This window comes from Rhopalosiphum padi, chromosome 1 (assembly GCF_020882245.1).
Source record: "Rhopalosiphum padi isolate XX-2018 chromosome 1, ASM2088224v1, whole genome shotgun sequence".
In the NCBI taxonomy this organism is placed as follows: Eukaryota; Metazoa; Arthropoda; class Insecta; order Hemiptera; family Aphididae; genus Rhopalosiphum; species Rhopalosiphum padi.
The window spans coordinates 63,424,292-63,447,355 of NC_083597.1; the positions used below are offsets into that span (position 1 = coordinate 63,424,292).

The window sequence follows — 23,064 nt, forward strand, 5'->3', positions numbered from 1 at the left end:
TGTTAAAATATATTCTCTTACGCCGTATGTCTTAGAGTTTTGAATGAGATTGGAATTAAAAAATGATTTCAAAAGTTTGTAACAGAAATACAACACATTTTATATCAATGCAATAGGTATGCCTATAAGTATTGAAGTACCAACGCGTCTACTTTTGGTATTACAATTATTTACATTTTAACTTTTAAGGCGTATAGGTATCTAGCTAATAAATAATAATAGCGTACCCGTATAGTATTATTGTTTTAATTGTATAAGGGTACATTATAAAGTAATGGTAAAATACGAATATAGTTAAACCCAACGCGTAAGGTTAATAGTTTATAATATATATCTAAATATTATCTATTTTAGATTCTAAATGGAACAATGAATGTATTGATTTTACAATAACGTGCGTTTTCTTTTTTTGTATCAGTCATCTGCACTTTATACTGAGTACTGAGACAGTAAAAATAATTCGATTTTAAACTTTGCGTGTGCTAATTAGATCTGGTAGGCACTTTGAGCGAAGGGGGGGGGGGTAAAAGTAAGAAATTCTCAGTAGCCCAGTAGGTAGGTACTTTATAAAATTGCTGGAAAAAAACGAGATCATTTATGCTAAACCGGTTTTAAATAAAATCGATTTCTTTATTTTGTTATAATTCAAAAACTATAGAAACTTGTACTCCAACTTCCGAGTGTTCGTATTACCATTTTCTAAACATGGTATCATTTTTAAAATATTTTGACATTTTTTGAGCTCTTTTATAGATACGTTCAATTCTAAACTCTTTTAGTTTTTTTCTTATACTCGTAAATGATAATAAAAGTTTACTAATCGAATCTTAATTCTTGAAAATTGAATACAAGGTTCATCTTAAGTTGGAATAATATAAATTAAAAAAAGTCAAGTGACAGAAAATTCCTCAAAAAAACGTATACCGGAAAGTCATTTTGTTGAGATTCAAAAACGAAAAACCGTGGATACGTGAAATTTTAACAAAATGTTTATATTATCATTTTTTATTTTTTTATTTAATGTCAATAAAAATGCTTTCACTTAGTCAAAAAGCTTAATAATATAATTCAAGGTTTTTCAATTTGTTTACATATTAATAAACAAATATCAAATATACATGTAAATACACGATTCTTCTTTATAAGCATTTGGAGTTAAAATTTGGACAAAATTACGTATTTTAACAATGAATAACAATATAAATTATTTTGTTTTGATTAAAAAATATTATTCATAAGGACTCAAGATTATTCACTTTTATGTACCTGGGTATATTATGAATTTCATTTTATTTTTCAATAGCACCTATAGGGCTATAGGTTACAGCGAATCGGTACCTACCCACAACCTACTTGCTCAACTTTTTATGTTATGAATTGATAACTTATGTAATTCTTTTATTCTTAATAATAAGAATACTAAAATTTTTTAAAAATCTATACTTTTTTTATAAATTTTATTTTTACAAATTTTTATTGTTATCTATCAGTGTTTTTCTTTTTAAGGATAAGATAGATTTTAGATTCTGCGTGGAGCGTTTTAATTTCTTATTTAAAAAGCAGAATATTTTTGGAGTACGCCAATAATATATTGGATCTAATTATGGACGAGCAGTTAATGAGTTTTAATAAAAATTTAAAGTTGAGTGGGGTGGCACAGTTTACCCCGCTAAACGTTGGTTCGCAAAGTTATAAGTTAAAACTTACTAATTAACTTCTATTATAGCCGATATTTGATTTTTATAATAAATATAATATAATATTTAAGTGCGTGTTCTTCGATCTTTTGCCCTTACTAATTATTATATGTCCTTCATTTTAAAGCGTGAAATACGCTATAATAATATAGGACACGGGTTTACTTTGATTTTATTATTATAATTTTGCTTTCAAAATGTGTGACACTACTGACACTTAATGGTATACTGGTGTGTACCTAGTACCTACCTGCCCTAAATAGTTAATTATTTAGCATTAATTATGTACGATGATACTAAATATTAAAAAAACAATATCATACCGTAGTTTAAAATTGTATTTCCTTATTCATATAACATAAAATGTGTCCGTTAGAAAATAGTTTACCTGTAACATTGTAATAATATACGATATTACTAATATATTATTAATATAGGTACCTACCTATATTTTAATTTATTTTACCATCATATATTATACGGCTGTACAATATAGTTATCAACTATTTTCTTGTTGAAATCTCAATAATAATAATAAATTAAAAAATTAATAAAAAATAGTTATCTACCTACTACTATAATAATTAATATTGTACACTAAAAATAATATAATAGTATACATTTTGTTTGTAAGTTGTATCTAAAAGTTCATTAGTAATGTATCTATCGAGTCATATAGGTACTAATTAGTAATTAGTAATTACCATATTTATAGTAAATTAACCATTTATATACAATTTCGATAATTCGGTGTAGTCGTAAAATGTAATATGTTTTCCTTAATTATACCTAAATGTTGCAAAATTTTTATGGTTAATAAAATGATTTATAATAAATATGAAAAAGGGTTGGTACTTACTTACTTAATTCCAAAAATCTAACTATCACAAATTGATACACATAAATGGTGACATAGCAGGTCACTGATAACCATATTTAATAAATCTATTCAAGTCCATTGATAATGTTTTTCATTAATATAATTGGTTAGTATAGGTATTCAATACTTCGATATAGTGAAGATATGTATACTAGATATAGCTATGGTAAATTGGCAAATAATATTTGTTCATAAATTAATTTGAATAATTATTATAAATTATAAAATACGAGTATCGGAATATATATACTATCGTAAGTTATAATACATTAATATATAATAATATTTGTTTCCTGTATTTTATAATATTTATTTATTTATAATGATATCAGTGATCAGTATATCACACAAGACGAATATTAATTTGAATTTTAAATAAATGTTAATTAGGTTTACCGTCTGTGCGACATGAAAATACATAAGTATACTCTACCCACGCATGGAGATAACCACTATTTAATTTTCTCGTTCACTCACATCAATAGTTCAATTTCTCGTTGATTTGGTCATAAATTAAAATTATGTAGGTACACCACATTCGTGTCTCGTGTTATGGGCTATGGTTGTTTATATAATGATTAAATACATTTAACATTTGTGTAACGTATATTTTAATGTCGATCGTACATGTTGAATACAGTAATTATAATATCATAATATATACTATCATAAGGTGCAAAGTTATAGTAGTATCATCTTAAAGCATAGTATGCACGATATCAAAGATAAGACGATTTAAAATTGTTTTAAACGAAAAGACGTGATGGTAATAATAATAAAGCTATATTCATGTTTTATAAAATAGTATATGTATTTATATTATTTTGATATGTATGTCATTGCTAATTATAGATCGAAAGTTAAAATTATTTAAATAAATTTATGAAATATTCCTAATAACGTAGCAGGACTCAATCATTAAATGATATCTTGTGCGTTTACAGCTATCCATTTGAGGTATGAAGTTACTTTTGTGTAAACGCCGGGTATTCCTGGCTCTCCACAACTAATGCCCCAAGACACTACTCCAACATTAGTCCATTTTCCGTCTTGTCGTTGCATCATTAGCGGACCACCAGAATCACCCTTAAAAAAATTGTAATTGTAATTAAAATATTATTTAAATTATAAAATAAAAAAAGATATTTCGACGTACCAAACAGGAATCTTTGCCTCCTTCGTACGACGCAGCACAAAGATTTGTTTTGAAAATTGGTTGTGAAAAAGCTGAAACACACGGGTCATGTTCCCAAATCGGTATAACTACTTCTTGGAGAACATTACTGACTTCACCACCGAACACTGTTTGGCCCCAACCTAATTAATAATCATAAAGTGAATTAATTAATAGCGCTGTAATCAGTAGACATACATTTTGTACGTCTTTTTGACATATTTTTGTTTTGTAGAACGGGTGTCGGAGATAAATTTTTTTTTTGGTTGTCAACTACAAAATGTAAAAAATAATAGATATTATTATTTCTACTTCAATTTTTAAAATATATTTAATCACATATATAATTCATTGGTGGAATTATGTATGTGAGTGGCGAAGGTTTATGGGGGGGGGGGTTGTTTCCTTGGCTACCCTGCATGAGAGCATTATTTAAAAATAATTTTGTCTATTAAAACTTGGTGAATATTTAAAAACATTACTTATCTACTAATAACTAACAAGTAAATAGCTATTAAATACAATTTTTTAAAAATAGTGATTTTTCAGTTCTTACCAGCTACGACGGCGTCTTTTTTATACACTTCCATGTTTGTTTTAGGTAAACAAATGGGTCGAATAAACGAATTATAAATTGTAGGTCTTTTCAACCTCAATATGGCGATGTCATTGGCATGCGTAGCCTGATCATAGTCTGGATGTGATCTAATATCTGTCACTCTGAAGTCAATGTATTGTGTCTCATTATTAGTTGTGAAATCGTACTCACCAAGTCTAACAACAAAATCTTGTTTTGTAAATCTGAAAAGTATAAGTACAAAGTTAAATATGAAACTGTAATGGGTGTAATAATATAAAATGGAAAATCAAAAACTAGGGAATTCCAAAAAAAAAACAAAAAATTGGACCACCAAGAAAGAAGAATTGTACTTATAATATGATAGAACACATATGGCTTATCCATTATGGTTCCTTGGTTACTTGCAAAAATGCATCATAGGTACTTATCAGAATGTGAAAAATGATACAATGTGTGCCAATGTCATTCAATTTATTTAAAAGTCAAATTAGTGTAAAAATATTTGTATGATCAATAATACGATAAACAAAATGTATATGTTTCATACCTAATAGACACTAATAATATAACACATTATTAGGTATAATATTTTTTTTTTAATGAATTAATCTTGAAATTTAAATTATTATTATACCTAAATCAATAATAATACCACAGAGTATAATATTAGCTATTGCAAAACATTGTAGTAGGTAACTATTATTATAATTATACCAATACAATGTATAGGGGGTAATTTATTTTTTAGTATAGATAATTACCTATATTTAATGGTACTCATTGCTCACTAATAATATTAATAATAATAAATGTTTAATAACTTATAGGTAGTAAAATAATATAATATTACCAATTAATCAAAATTTTAATTTAGGTTAAATTTGTATTATAGATAGATGTTTTAATATCATAATTATTACACAATATTTTAAACAGTATTTTGTATTAATTAAATTTTTCATCAACTTAGAAATACTTTTTAAAACAATGAGCAGCAGTCAACACAAATCGCCGATTAAGTAATACTCCACCACAGAAATTCATATAGTTTGTCGTCTCTAACAACACAGCCATCCATGGCCAATCACTGGCTTTAGCATTTTGCACTTTTAAAATTTTGGATATAGACTTAGTATTTTGACCACATTCTGGTTCTTCTGGTAACGGTTTAATGGGCTCTGGTGCTGCTCTATCTAGAACTTTGTCTAAGTCTGATTCATCATCGTCATTGGTCTTTCTTTTTTCTCTTTTTGGATGAATAACTTTGTCAACAGGGCAGCAAAAGCTCATCGCTGATCTGAGTGAAAAAAAATTAATTTTAAATATAATTTTAGAATCTATAATGTTATTATAGAAAGTAAGAGTAAAAGATAATATGAAATTAGTCTATCACCTTTGTTAAAAAAAAAATGAAATATAATCAATTAAAACCAATTTAAAATCCATTTAAAACCAAATTGACAATTTTTTGAGACAAACTTTGAACAGGAAGCTTTTTGATTCCTTTTTTTTTTTTGTAAATAAAACTGTTATAATTCATTTATTCCATATTTTAATATGTGCATAAAATAAAAAACATATACAAAATAATAATTTTACAGTTTTATATTAAATGGAAACCAGTATTCAAACTAGTATTAGTAACTAGTATTTTTTTACAATTATGGGGATGGGGGACGGGGAGGGTTTTAACTATAAATGTATCTAGGTACTATGTTTTATTATATACTAGATACATATTAAAGTTATTATAGGTAGAAACCACGGAAAATATATTTTGTAATATTAACGTAATTTATTGCTTATATTTTAGTATTGAACACTGAAATAAATAAACTACAAAATATCCTTCAACCAGCTTAATACTTAATTATTTATATTTAAAACTCACAAGAATATTTGACCTAGGTACATACCATACAAAGTTATTTAAGATTAACTATAATACTTATTGTGAGTAACTTTAAAATTAAAATTATATTATCTAAATATGCTTGGAATTTAATAACATCCAATGGTCAAAAACAACTACAATACACAAAATTATTAGCAAGTGACATTACCTATATAGTTATTACTTATTTTATGAAAAAATATTTACACTTAATATTTAATGACCTGTGTAATTATTTATTATTATTATTATTATCGATTTTCTATATTTTATTATATTTAAATTAAAAATATTTTTAATTGAGAATTTTACAATTATACTATACAAATTATGAAAATATTCGTATATTTTTATACGAGTATTATTACTTTTAAGAATAATAGGTAATAAACTAATAACAATAAGCAACAATTAATTAATATATTTAATTCATTTTGGTTTTAACATAATTTCATTTTAAAGGTTAAAATATAGTTTATGAATTAATGATGTACCTAAGAGTATAAAATTATGTTTTATATGACTACCAAGCATTAAAAAATTGGTACCTAACTAAATTGTAGTACAACAACAATAACTGTTATAGATGAATTATAGTGCCTTGAAAACAAGGACACAAGACAAAGTAATTTATTCGTTTTAGTCTACGTCACTTCTTAATATTTTAACAATTCTAAAAAAAATTTAAGTTTATTCAACATTTGCTGCCCAAATCTATGTAAGTTGTAAAAAGTATTTTTATATACATTTTTATTAACATTTACAGAAATTAAATTTTAAAAAAAAATGTGCATTTTTAAACAACATTTTAGGAAAGTACTTTATCAATTATAAGTTATAAAACAATAATATATTCATATATATTAAGGTTTTAATAGTATGATATTTAAAATTAAAATTTTTTTAGCGTAATATTTTTAAGTTTTAACAATATTAATTGTACAATAAATGTATCATATTGTTACCTACATAATATTTATGATTTAATTTGAATTTTAGTTCAGTATAGGTACTTACAATTCATTTCCCAAACCACATTTTTGTCGGTTTTCTGGTCCCAAATTTATGTCACAAAATTCGAATCCTGAAACACATTCTGTGTCATGTGGGCATACTCGAACATCCTAAATCCATCAACATTTATCATATACTATAAGAATATAATTTATTTATTATTAACAAATTAACAAGAAAGTTTAATCGTCATTATAACATATTGTAGTTGCAATTATTACCCGTCCCGTGTCTTTTTCAAGTTTAATCCGTAACAGTTGACCTGATAAAACAATAATACTGTAATAAGAAGTACAACAGTGCATCACAAATATTTTGAATCAAATAAAAACGTTAAAATTTCAACGCTTATGTAATCGTACGTAAACTTTTACCTGATCCTGATGCAGCTGCGTGAAGACCAACGACGAGCAACGTGCACAGAGGTAACGAGTAAACGGCGACATCTTTCAATAATAACATTTTAGAACAATATGGCTTTTGTTAGTTGTTTTCTTCTCAGGAACAATGATAATATGTTTAGTTAAGCATAGTGTTAATAATGCGGGCTCTTTGAAAACGTATGCACGAGTGACGAGTGCGCTATGTCATCAGGACGATAATAATATTAAAATAATATTATGGTAATGGGAGTAAAAATAAACGCGTCATAATATACTCAACATTGGCTAGAAACCGGTTTAGTTGATTGGATGTTCTCACTTGCCAGGTTTCGCCAAAACAGTAGCCGGTAATACGGAACGGTTTATTAATATCGAATATTCCCAGGTGAGCTAACTGCTAAGTGAATCGTCTGGAGTCTGTTATTACAATTATTATTATAATATTATTTAAAATAGGTATAACCTAACCACTTTTGTATCCAGTTTTCTGACGGCCATCGCGATTGGCCATCATCTCGCGTTTCGCCGGCACTTCGATTTGGTCGTCGTATTATTAACCTAACCTATCACTGCGGTCGAAAATCGTTTAAAATGTATTCCCCCGCAACTTTTATCGTTTGCCGTTTGATTTTACAATACTGTATTCTACTGGTATCTACCTATGATATATATATAGGATTTTTTCTCATGATATTATCATATTTTGTTCAAGAAAAAAATACATTTTATGAAATGCAAAAAATTGTGTATAAATCGTTGATTAATGTCATATATTATATGTATATTGTATAAATATTAAAATTATAATTAAAACCTATAATATAACATTATAAAACTATAGCGATGTACTGATGTGCAATGAGCGATGGCATTGGTAGTAACGCGATTATGGCCTTATAGGACTCGTTTAATAGATAATTTTTTTTTTTTTGGTCTTCATTATCAACTCCTGGCGATTTCGTGGCAGTGATCAAACATACAGAAAATTATGAAAAAATGTCTCATGAAAATTGGCATATTTATTGCATAGTTTCAACGCCTTAGTTTAATACTAATAAGTAATAATAAATATTATTATTATATTTAGCTAATAGGTAATACGAAGTAATGTAAAAATAAAAACCGAAATAATGATGTAGAGCTATCATACTGAATTGTAGTAAAATAATAGTAATCCGAACGGTACAGCTAGTCCTTTTTTATCTATTAAATTCAGAAAACAATTTAGATTATTATATTTGGTTAATTACTAAAAGGTAAAATTTTCCAACATTATTAATAATCGATAAAAAGGCACACGGAGTAACAAAAAATAAGACAATCAATCTTTAAAAAAAAAAAAAAAAAAAATGGTATCATTTATAATCAAAACAATCAAAACAGAAATGGAATTGGCATCAGTGATTATTATATACAAGCTGTTAGTTTGAATGAAAAGGTGATTTTAAGAAATGATTTTTTAAAGAACCATAAACAAAAATAAATAAATAAAGTCGTAATAAATATTGTTATTAAACTGAATAGTGTAGAAAATTGTACCTATTTGAGGTCAGATACAGTAATAGAGATATGATTAAAATTGTCAATGCCAAACGGTTCAAAATTACATTACCTACTGATAGAGTGATAAATAGAAAAAAACACAATTACAACCATATAAAAATAATTTTAAAAAATGTGGAACGAGGGGCGAGATATATCTCTCTTATCTCCACCCGTTAATACGCCACTGGTCAGATAAGTGATTGTAATAACTAAAATATAACCATTTTTAATGTATTTATAATTTAATAATAAATTTATTTAAAATGTGTGAAATGTTTACAATATAAAACGCATGTGCTAAACTCGAGCACAATTATAAGGTGCGTGTGTGCTTATAATATCATTTTTAAAATATATAGTTCAGTATTGCAGAGTAATCTAAGTAGGTATAGTTGTTCACATTTGATAAAATAATATAACTGTTTATATGAATATTTAATATTGTTTTGGTATATATGTCATGTATACCAAACTATAATTAACAACCTAACCATGCTAATTTATATAATTTTTTAAATAATATTATTTAATATTCGTAATGAAATAGCAGGATCCAATCGTTAAATGACATCTTGTGCATTCACAGCTATCCATTTGAGGTATGAAGTTACTTTTGTGTATACGCCGGGTAATCCGAATTGTCCACAACTTATACCCCAAGACACTATTCCAACATTAGTCCATCTTCCGTCTTGCCGTTGCATCAATAACGGACCACCAGAATCACCCTTAAAAAAATTGTAATTGTAATTAAAATATTATTTAAATTATAAAATAAAAAAAGATATTTCGACGTACCAAACAGGAATCTTTGCCTCCTTCGTACGATGCAGCACAAAGATTTGTTTTGAAAATTGGTTGTGAAAATGCTGAAACGCACTGGTCATGTTCCCAAATCGGTATAACTACTTCTTGGAGCACGTTACTGACTTGACCGCCGAAAATTGTTCGACCCCAACCTATTTATATACTAAATTTATTTATTTATATAATCTGCAGAATACCTTTATTATACATATCTTAAACAATCTATTGCGTGAACTCCATCCTTTAGACGTAAAAATGGTTTTAAAGAGTAGATAGATATTTTATAAATAAAAATAAAAATAACATACAATAACTACTAATTAAAGAATCCATTGAATATTTAGAAATTTAATGGTAAACTACGTAGGGTATATAATAGTATAATATTAAAAAAATATAATTTATTAATTAATTATTTGTATATTAATATAGGTACAAACAATTTTATAATTGGTTGTTGTTGCTTTTCTCACCGGCCACGACGGCGTTTTTTTTGTGCACTTCCATATTTGTTTTAGGTAAACAAATAGGTCGAATAAATGAATTGTAAATTGTAAGTCTGTTCAACCTCACTATGGCGATGTCATTGGCCTGCGTAGCGTGATCATAGTCTGGATGTAATCTAATATCTGTCACTCTGAAGTCAATGTATTGTGTCTCATTATTAGTTGAGAAATCGTACTCACCAAGTCTAACAACAAAATCTTGTTTCGTATACCTGAAAAATAGTACAAAGTTAAACATAAAACTCTAATGGGGATAATGCCACATATTGAAAATAACTTTAGAACTTCTGTAAGTTATCACCATACGATATAATAGTATAATGAATATAAATTATAATAATATCACTATTACTTATTTTGTTGTCAGACTAAGTGAATACTACCGAGTCAACCACCAAATAGATAAAACTATAATAATTATAAGTTGCCATAATTGCAGTATCATCATTCATTAATCATAATCATTTATGATGACTGATGTGCGGTGATTTAATAGGAAAAAATAAAAAGATAATAAAAACAAATTCGGGAACTATTGGCTCAATCATAAAACTTAACTACCTATGTGAAATTAAAAATATTATATCATACAAAAATGGCAATATTAGTAGTTGAATATATTCCATTCTCGTTCAAAACTTTAAAAGCGACCCGGGCGGCAATTAGTTTTTGTTAGTGGTGCGTAGGTCACACACATAACTATTTTCCCTGCTTTTTCACCAGTAATATAAACACAGAATGATATCAGCCCATGTGCAAAAGCCTAGGTCGTTTCTAAACGTGAATAGAGTCAAAAATCGAGAATTGTAAGCCTATAAAAGGGATTAACTTGAATTTCTCATAGGTTCCTTAAGGTTACAAATGGGCCCTCTCATTTGCAAAAATACATAAATACAAAAAGATATCAGTCCAATCTCTGAATTACATATGATATAAATAATCCTGTATTGAGTACGAAAACAACGAATATCAATACAATTTTTATTTCTTAAATTGGGCAAATTGTAATGACATTTTAATACATATTGTTAGGAAAAAAACAATTTAAATAAAATAAATATCAAATAATAAACTCAGCAGGTAGATGACTCATTAGAATTATCAATGAAAAAATATACGAATAATAAATATTATAAATATGTTGTAGAACTACTAAAAATGTAAAATACAATAGTTAGTATTTTTTTTTTATGTGTTCATTTAGAAATTAAAATTGTTGTATTAAATATTATGAAATATAGTAGTAATTATTAGGTACTATAATAATGAAATGTATTAGAGATAATTAATTTTTAATACACTGGTGCACTAGTGTTATTATAGTACTTGTGTATAGTTGGAATATTTTCTATAAATCAAATTTTAGTTAGGTTTGTATTATAATATATTGTAGCTATCAAAATATGTATACGGTATAATACCATTATTATAACGCAATATTTTAAATGGTATTTGTATTATTTATTTAATTTTGTTATCAACTTAAAAATACTTTTTAAGACAATGAGCAGCAGTCAACACAAATCGTCGATTAAGTAATACTCCACCACAGAAATTTATATAGTTTGTCGTCTCTAAAAACACCGCCATCCATGGCCAATCATTGGCTTTTGCATTTTGTACATTTAATATGTTGGATAATGTCTTAATGTTTTGTCCACATTCTGGTTCTTCTGGTAACGGTTTAATGGGCTCTGGAAACGGTATATTTAGAATTTTGTCCAAGATTGATTCATCGTCGTCATTTATTGTTATTCTTCTTTCTGTATTTAGACGAATAAATTTGTTAATAGGACAGCAATAGCCCATCTGTCTAAGGGAAAAAAAAATATATAAATTATGTAATACACGATTTTTGGAATCAAAAATCTTATTAGATATATAGAAAACCATGTGATACATTTCAAATGCGCAGGGTTATCATTTATATGCTTTATTAAAATAATCAAATATCAAGTAAAAATGTAAATATTGTTTAAGGAATTGCATTTAGACATTTTAAACATCACAAGTGGTCAAGTGAGTACATACACATATATACCCTGTTTAACGAAAAACACACCAACTCTATATATCTCCATTACACAATTTCTGTCATAGTGCCAATGATATCGGTCCCAATGTGTCACTATGGCAGGATGTCGCATACGCAGGAGATGCTCAGAATAATCTTCAACAATTTCGTGGGAATATTAGTGTACGAAGACTGGAAAGAGTTTATTCGATTATATGTATACATATAGTATACTGCTACTGCATGTATATCGCACATTCGAACATGGTTATTGGTTATGTAAATTGCGTATATGGTATATCATATAGAATAACACGCAATAGTAGCTTTATTATTCAGCGAATTCAATGACAAGAAAACCACTCAATTGACCGCGGATCTCATTTCTGCACGACTCCACTGGTTATACTCGTATGACATATGCACATAGCTAGGTACCAAATGTGTATCGGTGTTTGTAAAGAAAATCGTTGATTATGGTTTATTAAACATAAACAAGGCTCAGAGTACAGTAAATATAAATTAATACAATGCAAATTAACTCAAATAATCAGTTCTCAGCTATAGGTACAATGTTAACTCAGAAAGACTGATTTAGGCAGTGGTGTATATTAACAACTTTTGTTTTTTTGAACCCCTGTAGTAAATAGTGTAAATACACCATTGGATTTAACAATATGAACTATTGTTAGCTTGGAGATAATGGGAGGGTTGTGTGATCGTTCGCTTGGCGTATCAGGTGTAGCCGATTCGATTATTACGATCATAATTATTAACATACAGGAGATATAAAATGTAGCAATAGAGTAGGTAAAACAAAGAGGAATAATTGTGAAGTTGATAAGGAATGAAACGAATGAATAATAGAGTATCAGCATAATTACCGATAAGTCTTCTTTTGAGCTTTGAAGTAAATAAACTACAATTCCCTCAAACAGTGCAAAAGAAAATCACCAGTACTTACTAGTAAACTATTCATAATATGAACATTTAACTTACGCTAAGTCGTTTTAGGTTTATAACTTACTGTACGTCTATACAAATTATAAATAACTTAAAATTTAAATTATTTTATATTACATTGTCCAAATATGCTTGTAATTTAAAAATGACTACAGTTGCAATTTTAATAATTAAACATATGGTTTATGGTATACAAGAGCACCTATAAAATTGTGCTATACGTCTAAACACGTCTATGAAGAATTACAAAATTGGTAATTAAATTATAATAGGTAGAACAACAATAACTTTTATAGGTGCATTATGTTGGCTTGAAAACAAGAACGTGTGACATAAACATTTACTCTTTTAACTTTATAGAAGCATGTAAGCACGTTTCTTATTAATATTTTAACAACTCAAAAAACGAACTGAAGTTTACCTATTCAATAACTGCTGCAAAACTATATGTTAAATGTAAAAAGTATTTTTATATACATTTGTATTAATAATGGTTGAAATTAAATTTGAATATTTAAAAACAAAAACAAAAATTTGGGTGTGTAATTGACTATTATAGTTTCTAGACAATATAAATCCAAAAATATTTCAATTTACAATAATAGAACAAAATTGTTGGTGCACATTTTAATTAAAATCATTAAATATTAATTTATTTTATAAAATTTGAAACGCTTTATTATATTTTAAAAGTTTGATGAATAGTGAATTCTATATTATTTATGCAATATTTTTATATGAATTCATAAGTTCATACAATAAGTGCATTTTTAAACAAGAAAAATTGTTTAGCTAAAAATATTACATTTTTAAATATACTTAATAATATTTACAATAAGTGTATCATAATATCATAATGCTCTTTTTATAATAATTATGGTTTTAAATAAATTTGAATTTTAGTGTATGTCATATGCAAATAATAATAATAATAATTTTAGTGTATTATACTTACGATTCATTTCCAAAACTACATTTTTGTCGATTTTGTTGTTCCATATTAATATCACAGTATTCAGATCTAGAAACACATTCCATGTCTTGGCGGCACACTTGATCACCCTAAAAAGATCAAAGTTGATCACATACTATAGTATAATATTAAGTACATTATAGTTTGTAAATAATTAACCGATAAAAGTTTAATCGCTATTTTCATATTATAATAGGTAGCTAAAGTAATTACCTGTTTCCTGTTTTTTTCATGTTTACTTCGTACCAGTTGACCTGATAATATTAATAATAAAAATAAATATGTTAATTAATTTCAATAAATAATTATTTTGAATTAATTTTTATATAGTTGTGCATCAAAAACTACCTGAAATTACGCGAAGACCAACAAAGAGCAATATGAACAGTGGTAACAAGCAAACGTCAATTTTTTTTAATAATAACATTTTAAAATAATAACTTGTTCGCTGTTTGCATCCCAGGAACAATGTGTTTCGTTAGTACAGTGTTCATAATGTGTGCCCTTTAAAAATTATATATAATGTATGGGTGTGATGTCATCAAGACGATATAATAAGTAATAATATGTTATATTGGGATAGTAAAAATAAGTATGTTTAGTCAATCATTTAAAATGTATCTTAAACGCGAATTCTTAACTTTTATCACTTGATAATACTATATTACATACCACTGCTATAAATGGACTGTTTGACTCATTATCTAACATTATTTTGCTATAAAAACTTAAATAAAATATGTTTATATTCAATTAACGATGTTTTATTCACGAATTAAAATTAACTTAATTGTAATAAAATTAAAAATGGTTTTGTAAAATTAAAAAAAAAAACAAATAACTCCAGTTTGACGTGGCAATTATACAATATTTTTTATTAAGGATACATACATTTAGTTAGCTACGACTTTTATAATAATTGACTCAAATTCATATTATTATATTTTAAAAAACTGAATAAGTAACACTTATGCCATTGTGAATAACACAAAATTAATTCATGATGTAACAAACATCAAACAATAAACAATTATTATTGATTAAAAAGTTACTGAAAATACAACAAGCACACGCTGGAAGTGTTTTTCATCAAACGATATCGCCGTCATACTTTAAATTACAATTTAACTTCAACCATATACATTACACGATATGGTTATATTAAACAATAAAAGAGGAAAAGTCACTTTGTTAAAAAGTTTAAGTGATCGATTTTTGACGGGTGCATAGCAGTGGTGCGATATATTATGCATGAGTACATACTATTTAGATAGGTAGTGCATTTATTTCATTGCAAGAACATTTAGTTTATTTATGATCAAATCGTTAGTTTTAAATCATTTCTGCTGTAAATTGCAGATAACTATGTGCATAATGTTAATACATTTGGAAAGTTAACTGCATATTGTTATAAAACTATAAAATGGATTTAATGAGTGCGATAGTAATGGTTATGGAACTACATAATATACTTACTTGTTTAAATAGAATTATCAACTCCGTAATGGTTTCGTTTCGGTGACCAAACATACAGCATACATAATGATATTTTATGTGAAGTTTAATATCATAGTGTATTTTTAACCTTAGTTTAATACTAATATTAAATATTATTATAATATTTAAAGCAAATCAAAATGTATAAATCGCATTTATCAAATTGAACCAAATAAATTGTAAAAAGATAATAACTTAAAATGGCTGAAACAGTTTAGCCCTTAATTTTTTATACAATTATAATATTTTAGATTTTAGGGCATTACTTTTGTTTATGGATTCTTATAAAGAAAGTATTTTAATAATTTATCGTAGTTGAGTAGTCGACATCATAATAAATCAATAATATTATTAACTTGTATTTTCATAATAACGACTATGAAGCTCTATAGAACCTAACTCATTAGGTTAACCTAACTTAAGTTTTCTGTAAGTTGAGATAACGAGTGCTAAATAAAATAGTGTTGGACATAAATATCAAGGAACATAATATGCATCCGCTCAAATAAGGTGTTTACAGATGACTAGACGATGATATAACACAATTTATTTACATTGTTTTTCAACTGTTTTGATAAATTATTTTAACAATTTAAAGTGTTTCAAACAAAAATAGTTCCACATGTCTATGGAGAATTGAAAAAGTATAAAATAAACACGTGTAATACCTATAAATGTACAAAAACACATAGGTATACAATTTATTGTATTTTTTTTATGTTTTATGGAGACCATTAAAGACACAAAAATATAAAAAGTAATCGATAGAATCTGATAAAAATAACAAATAAATATTTTTTCTCCCGAAAATACACAACAGCGTATAAAGTATATAAATTGTTAAAATATTTGTATAATAGTATACTGTTTTCAAAATGTGATGCAATGCATTTTTTATGGGAGTGGGATTTGGGACTTTCGCGTCAATAAATATAAAGTATTTAACCCACTATACACGAATTTTCTATTTCATTATCAATTTATTTTTTATTTTTAATAACGGACATAAATAGACATCGATTCCACTCGAGTTCAGCACGAGGCGTTAGATATCATATAGGAATAGAACTGTGTGAAGAGCTGAAGAAGTAAAAAAAAAAAAAATAAGCTCTAGAGAAGTATTAATATACGCACTGATACTATACAGACATAGCATAAAATACTTTTGGTTTTTATTGCGGCACTGCTGTTATAATAAGATGTTATATGTTTTTGCTGCTTTGTATGACACATAACAATATGCAGTAAAAATCACAAAGGTACGGTATTACGAATAACCCAGCTGTGTATGCGAAAAACATCATAGTACAAGATTTAAAATGACAGAAATAAACATTTTTATTTTAGTTTTAAAATTGGTATTTTGTTTTGTAAAGTCGATATTTAAAATATTTAAATTTTCTTCAAAACGTTTTAAACCACGTAATTTAAAAAAAAAAATGTTCACAAGCTGCGTCGGAACAAAGATTGCCTTTTTTTTATATAATTATGTATAAACTAATATGTATATATACTTGTCCTTTGGGGTCCTTGAGCTCTTCATTAAAACCATGATCAATACTGAAATGTAAAATAAAGTAATAATGCGTTAGAACGAACACCGTTTTTTTTTTTAACTTTGTTTTCGCCTTAAATATTTTTTTTTTAAAGAATGAACTCATTAATCTTTAAAAATACTTAATATAACACTCGCGTTTTATTTTTCTACGTCTTTGCGGCTCAACAAATGGCAACAATATACGTTTAATTAGTCCCCGAAGTTAGAAAAAGGTCTTCGCTCACGTGCGCCTATATAGTATATAATATATACAGTAATATAATAGTATATGATATACTATGAGTGTGTTTAACAAATGGTTCCTGTTAAGACATCAATTTGATGTTAATCAAAGAATTTGAATTTTTTTTTTGAAATAACGGGCTGGCAAAACCATTGCATTCTTTACCAAATATTATGTATGCATGACTATGATTATGATCAGTAAATCTAGAATGGTTATATTGTTATATTATTAACACGCGGCATACGGTAGATTTCTTCTCATAGCGCGTAGTTATATATTATTTATAATATTGTATTAAGGATAAATAAGTCGATTTTTGTACGAATATCTACATGTAGAAATTAAAGTTATAAGAAACTTTTACTCGTCAATAGATAATTTGTTGGACAAGAGTCATAATAATATAATAGAGCTAATTGGCTGTTTAGACCGTTATAAATCGAATTCCATCATAGTCGCTGACTAAAAGCTAATAAAAAAAAAAAATCAAATTTACAGTTCAACCAAAGCGACTTTGTTTTTATTTTCCGAATTAAGTGCCTAATCAAAGGTAATAAATAATTTATTTTCCTAATGAGTTCACGGCTAAGTTATACCCAAATGGCAAAATAAATGTACGTTGGTATAGACTATAGTAAGTATACCCAACAGTCAACAATTAGTAGGAATCCTGGACGACTTAGTAATGTTAAGATCAGTAGTCACAGTGGCGTAAACAAGAATTTGAAAGGTGGAAATAACCAATATTATGTTATTATTAGTCTTATTTTTATCTCATTAATATTATAATTAAAAACTATACTATATTGAGCATATTGTATGACGACCTGTATAATATAAATGTTTACAAACAAGTTTTGTATGTTATAAATTTTAAATTTTAAAAACTAAGTTTAAACTAATGATAGTATAATAGTTAATTATATACATTTTATTGTAGTGTAATATTAACTTGGTTTTTATTACTTTTTTTTTCAACTATCAATGTGATTTATTATCCATAATGACTAATAGGTAAGTTCTATTAATTCCAACTGTTATAATTTTACTTATATTTTATTTTAATATTTTTTCATTAGATAATATTTAGTTAAATAAAATTATCTCATAGGTACTCACAAAATATTTAGTCATAATAAATTTCTTAAAATAATAAATTATATATAAAAATATACTGTTCAATTAAAACTTTTAAAAACTGCTGTGTAAATTGTTAGATAAATAGGTCCCTAGTCTTGTTTTTATTATTTTAGCTGCGCACGTGTAAAGTTACGTCATATACTCATATTTTATCGTAAATGTTTATATATTTAATTTATCATTAAAATGTATAATTTAAAAAAAATTATATACAACACAAACGGCATTTTTTCAAAATTAATTTAACACAAAAGCATTATCTGTAAATTTTAAAACAATATCAAATAATAAAATAGTGTGATAATAGTGTTCATATGGGATTGAAACTTCGCTCTACTGTTACAGGTAATAATAATAATTTAAATGACGTATACTATAGTATAATATATATACTACGTATAACTATAAAAAAACATAATATTAATATTTTATAATTTCTATGTGGCGTAGCCAGGACTTTTTTTTTGGGGGGGGGGGGTAATTTGTTTTATAGTAGAGCCATATGGAAATAAATTGGGTCATTTTTTATGGTGCGTTAAACTTCATAATGTCAGTATAGTTACAGATAAAATTTACTTAATTTGTGGTATAACATAATATTATAGCTAAATTTTATATAATAGGTACCTACATGGCTATATAAAACTCAATGATGTAACTTGATGAAGTATCTCCTATGAAAACAATCTATTTACAGCCGATTACCTTATTCTAATATACCATGACATGCTCAGTGCTCATCTCCTTTTTTGTTTTATAATACTCTAATTTTTGAAATTTTTTAGTATTAGATGGACCTTAATTTTTAATACTTTCTTAGATTTTTTTATGCTATTCAAGGAGTATTCAAAGACGACTTCAGAAAACACAATTATTGTTTTATATTATAATTTAAATTTTAAATTTATTAAAATAAGTTAAGAATAAAATATCAATAATACGTATTGCGTTTTTAGCCACATTAATTTATTTTTATTTTTCTCTTTCTATATTTTATTCTACAATTATTTTTTATGTATATTGTAATCTTTCATCGTGCTTGTTTGCGCTGATATATATATATATATGTAATATAGTATATTAAAATATACTATAAATGATACACGAAAAATAAAAAAATAACATCGCACGACTGTCGTAATGTCGTGTACTCATGTGTACCTAATAGTGTATAGTACTAAAAATACAATTGACATGTTACATATAGCAACATGGTTATTATAACGATAAAATAAATACGCCCAACAGACACGCAGAAAAAGATACTGCAAATACTCGTTAATCGTAATAATACTTAATACAGTTATTTGTCAATAATTGACAGTAATGCTATCAACATTCAGTAGTATTGTAGTGAACACTAAATAACAGTAATTTGTATACTGGGTGATTCTATTATCGAACAACACTCATTATTTTAAATATATTAACGTTTCTGAAAATATATTTTTTTACATAATCTCTAGTCGAAGTAAAACAATATTTATTCAAAAAAATCTTATTTTTTCGTTTTTTTTAATTATTACTTTTTTGAATGATAATATGTATTTTAATTTCATATTCGGAGGTAGAATATTTTTTAGAGTATATCGATATACATAAATATAAAAATTCGGACTAGTAGTTTATGAGTTATAGGTATTTAAAGTTTAGGCGAGCGGATTAGTGGTACGAAAATACGCTGCAAAATGTTGGTCTACTACTCCGCTCATCTAAACTTTAAATACTTATAAATTAAAATTCATGAACTACTCGTCCGAATTAAAATTTTTATACATCAAAATACTACGAAAAATATTCTACTTCGGGATATGAAATTAAAAATGTACATTGTCATTCAAAAAAGGAATAATTAAAAAAATTACAACGAAAAAAATAGTTAAATTCGCTGAATGGAAATTATGTAAAAAAAAAAATATTTTCACAAACGTTAATAGAATTTAAAATAACGAGTGTTGTTCAATAAAAGGATCACTCCGTATATTATTATAGGTACATCATTAGTACAGCTATGCGACTAGCGAAAAAAATCATAATATGAATGATGGCGTATACAATAGAAAAATAACGTTCGGGACGTACTTTTTGTTGTACGATGAACATAGATAATAACATAATATATTGTTATTAGGAGATCTGAGATAGCTAATATTTATATATTATTGTTATGTACGATTTTTAGGTCATACAAATCATGACCATTGCAGTATTGTATAATTTATAAAATATATGTCGTTTTTGATTTACCTGTACCTACACATTTATTTTACGATCATAAATTTAAAATTTATGTGACTGCTGGTTGTTTTATTATGTGTTGTTCAATGTAATTTCAGAGAAACAAAATAATATTCCAAGTGGCTTATAACTAAGAATTAAGATGATCATTGTGAAATGAATACACAAAACTCTATGTGCTTCTAATTTAATAATTTATTATAGTACCAAACTATATATAAAAATAAAATAATACATATTCACAAAATATTAGAGATACATAAATATTAAAACCGTTATGTACAAAGCTATAAAATCATATTTACGATTTTATATATTTATTTAAATTAGATATCATAACGAAACTATAGGAACTATAAGAAATAACAATTATTTATCATTGATTACGAATTATCTGCAATTGTTTTAATTGCGAATATGATCTGCGAGAATTTTTAAGTCACTATTAATAGCATAGTTTATGATTTTTGTTTTCAGGTATTATCGTGATTTTTTTTTATAAACTTTTGTTTTATATTGGCAGACTGTAATGTTTAATCTGATATATTGAACTTAAATATTTTGTGAACATTTGTTACCTACGTAGTTTAATGTATAAACATTGATTTCCGGACAAATAGTAATATTATTAACAAACAATAATTATAAAGGTTATAAATGAATTGAGTAGCACATCAATACTTTTCGAGGTGCCCGCGGCTGCTCTACGTCACAAAGAAATTTAATTTCAAATCATCATAATAATTTAAATTAAAATAAAACAATATATATTATAACACAGTCATTCTAAAATAAATTCTTAACAACAATAATATTGTACTAAACTACTTAATATCGACACCTTTGAATAATGTAAAACTTATAAATTAAATTCTCAAACCCAATGATAATCCATCATATTATGTATGCATCTGTTACTTCCGGTTTTAAAATACATAACCTGCATCGACATTCTAATACAAAATAGTATTACATACATTTCTTTCCGATTTCACTTCTACTACTACTACTATTATTATTATTATTATTATTATTATTGTAACTCCTTCCTTTCTGTTCTCACCACAGTCTCATTCAACACAATTAGCATTCCAGTTTTTAAGATTACTATCTTAACATAATGCATTAATGCACAATACTAATACTATTTTATATTATTTATTGGTACTCAAGTATAATGTACAATACACAATACGCATTGACATATGTTTACTGTTTTTCGCGTAAAAAAGATAAAGTATATTATTTTACCGTTGGTACCTATTTTGCACTGCATTAATAATTAAAATGTAAATATGTACACCAAATGTCAATTATACGCATTGTACCTATGTACTATTGTACGCGCCTAGTTATACATTCAAAGTGCACACAACTTAATAAATTAAATTTAAATCGTCATAAATAATTTAAATTTTACCTAAAAAAATTATTAAAACCTATTTCGACAACGTCGAATAACAATATACTCTTCTAAAATCAATATAGCTGCGCGTTGGTTACGGCAGTTCCCAAATGTTTAGAATGGAATAGCGGGACGACATTTTAAAATGAAAAACTATCGAAATATTTTTACGTCCATATATTTTATCATTTGATACTATACATTGTAGTTTACTGGTTCTAGGTTCACGTGTTATGAATAAATTGTGCACTGTGCGGCTGTGCGTCAAAATACGTTTTAGTTCATCGTCGCAACGAGTCGACAATTGATTTTTACATTTCGTGAACTCATCTATATGACTGTCGTGCCATTATAACCGATAGCAGTATGGCCCATATAGGTAAAAGGTCGTTTGTTCAACCGTTAATTAATTTTAATAACTTATATTAGATGCCTATATAGTACGAGTAACGTAACTATACCACCCGATGAGCTTCAAATTTATGTAGGTACCGGGGCCTTGGATTTTATCGTACTCATTCAAAAAATATATAATATAGTATATATTTAATATAAATGTAAGTATATTGA

At 26.3% G+C, this 23,064-nt stretch overlaps 2 protein-coding genes across 2 annotated transcripts in view; one reads left to right on the forward strand and one right to left on the reverse strand.

Moving 5' to 3' along the window:
- Positions 1–3,343: 3,343 nt before the first annotated feature.
- LOC132926473 (uncharacterized) lies at positions 3,344–14,929 on the reverse strand. Its single transcript, XM_060990835.1, has 14 exons — positions 14,779–14,929; positions 14,644–14,684; positions 14,413–14,519; positions 11,973–12,293; positions 10,448–10,692; positions 9,966–10,126; positions 9,731–9,895; positions 7,614–7,722; positions 7,461–7,501; positions 7,243–7,349; positions 5,308–5,628; positions 4,308–4,552; positions 3,734–3,894; positions 3,344–3,663 (listed from the first exon to the last, which is right to left on the reverse strand). The coding sequence occupies exons 1-14, from the start codon at positions 14,855–14,857 to the stop codon at positions 3,496–3,498; spliced, it is 2,271 nt and encodes a 756-aa protein (XP_060846818.1). The 5' UTR covers positions 14,858–14,929; the 3' UTR covers positions 3,344–3,495.
- Positions 14,930–19,074: 4,145 nt separating this feature from the next.
- The window catches only part of LOC132920229 (alpha-1,6-mannosyl-glycoprotein 2-beta-N-acetylglucosaminyltransferase), a 48,737-nt gene continuing 44,747 nt past the window's right edge, over positions 19,075–23,064 (forward strand). The window contains exon 1 of the mRNA XM_060982469.1: positions 19,075–19,196. The gene's annotated coding sequence lies outside the window, so the exon portion shown is untranslated. The remainder of the gene's footprint in view (positions 19,197–23,064) is intronic.

Coding starts and splice junctions, on each gene's coding strand:
- LOC132926473 (XM_060990835.1), bottom strand. CDS start 14,857: ATGTTATTATTAAAAAAAATTGACGTTTGCTTGTTACCACTGTTCATA. Junction 9,896..9,965: donor GAGGCAAAGATTCCTGTTTG/GTACGTCGAAAT, acceptor AATTTTTTTAAG/GGTGATTCTGGTGGTCCGTT. Junction 3,664..3,733: donor GAGGCAAAGATTCCTGTTTG/GTACGTCGAAAT, acceptor AATTTTTTTAAG/GGTGATTCTGGTGGTCCGCT.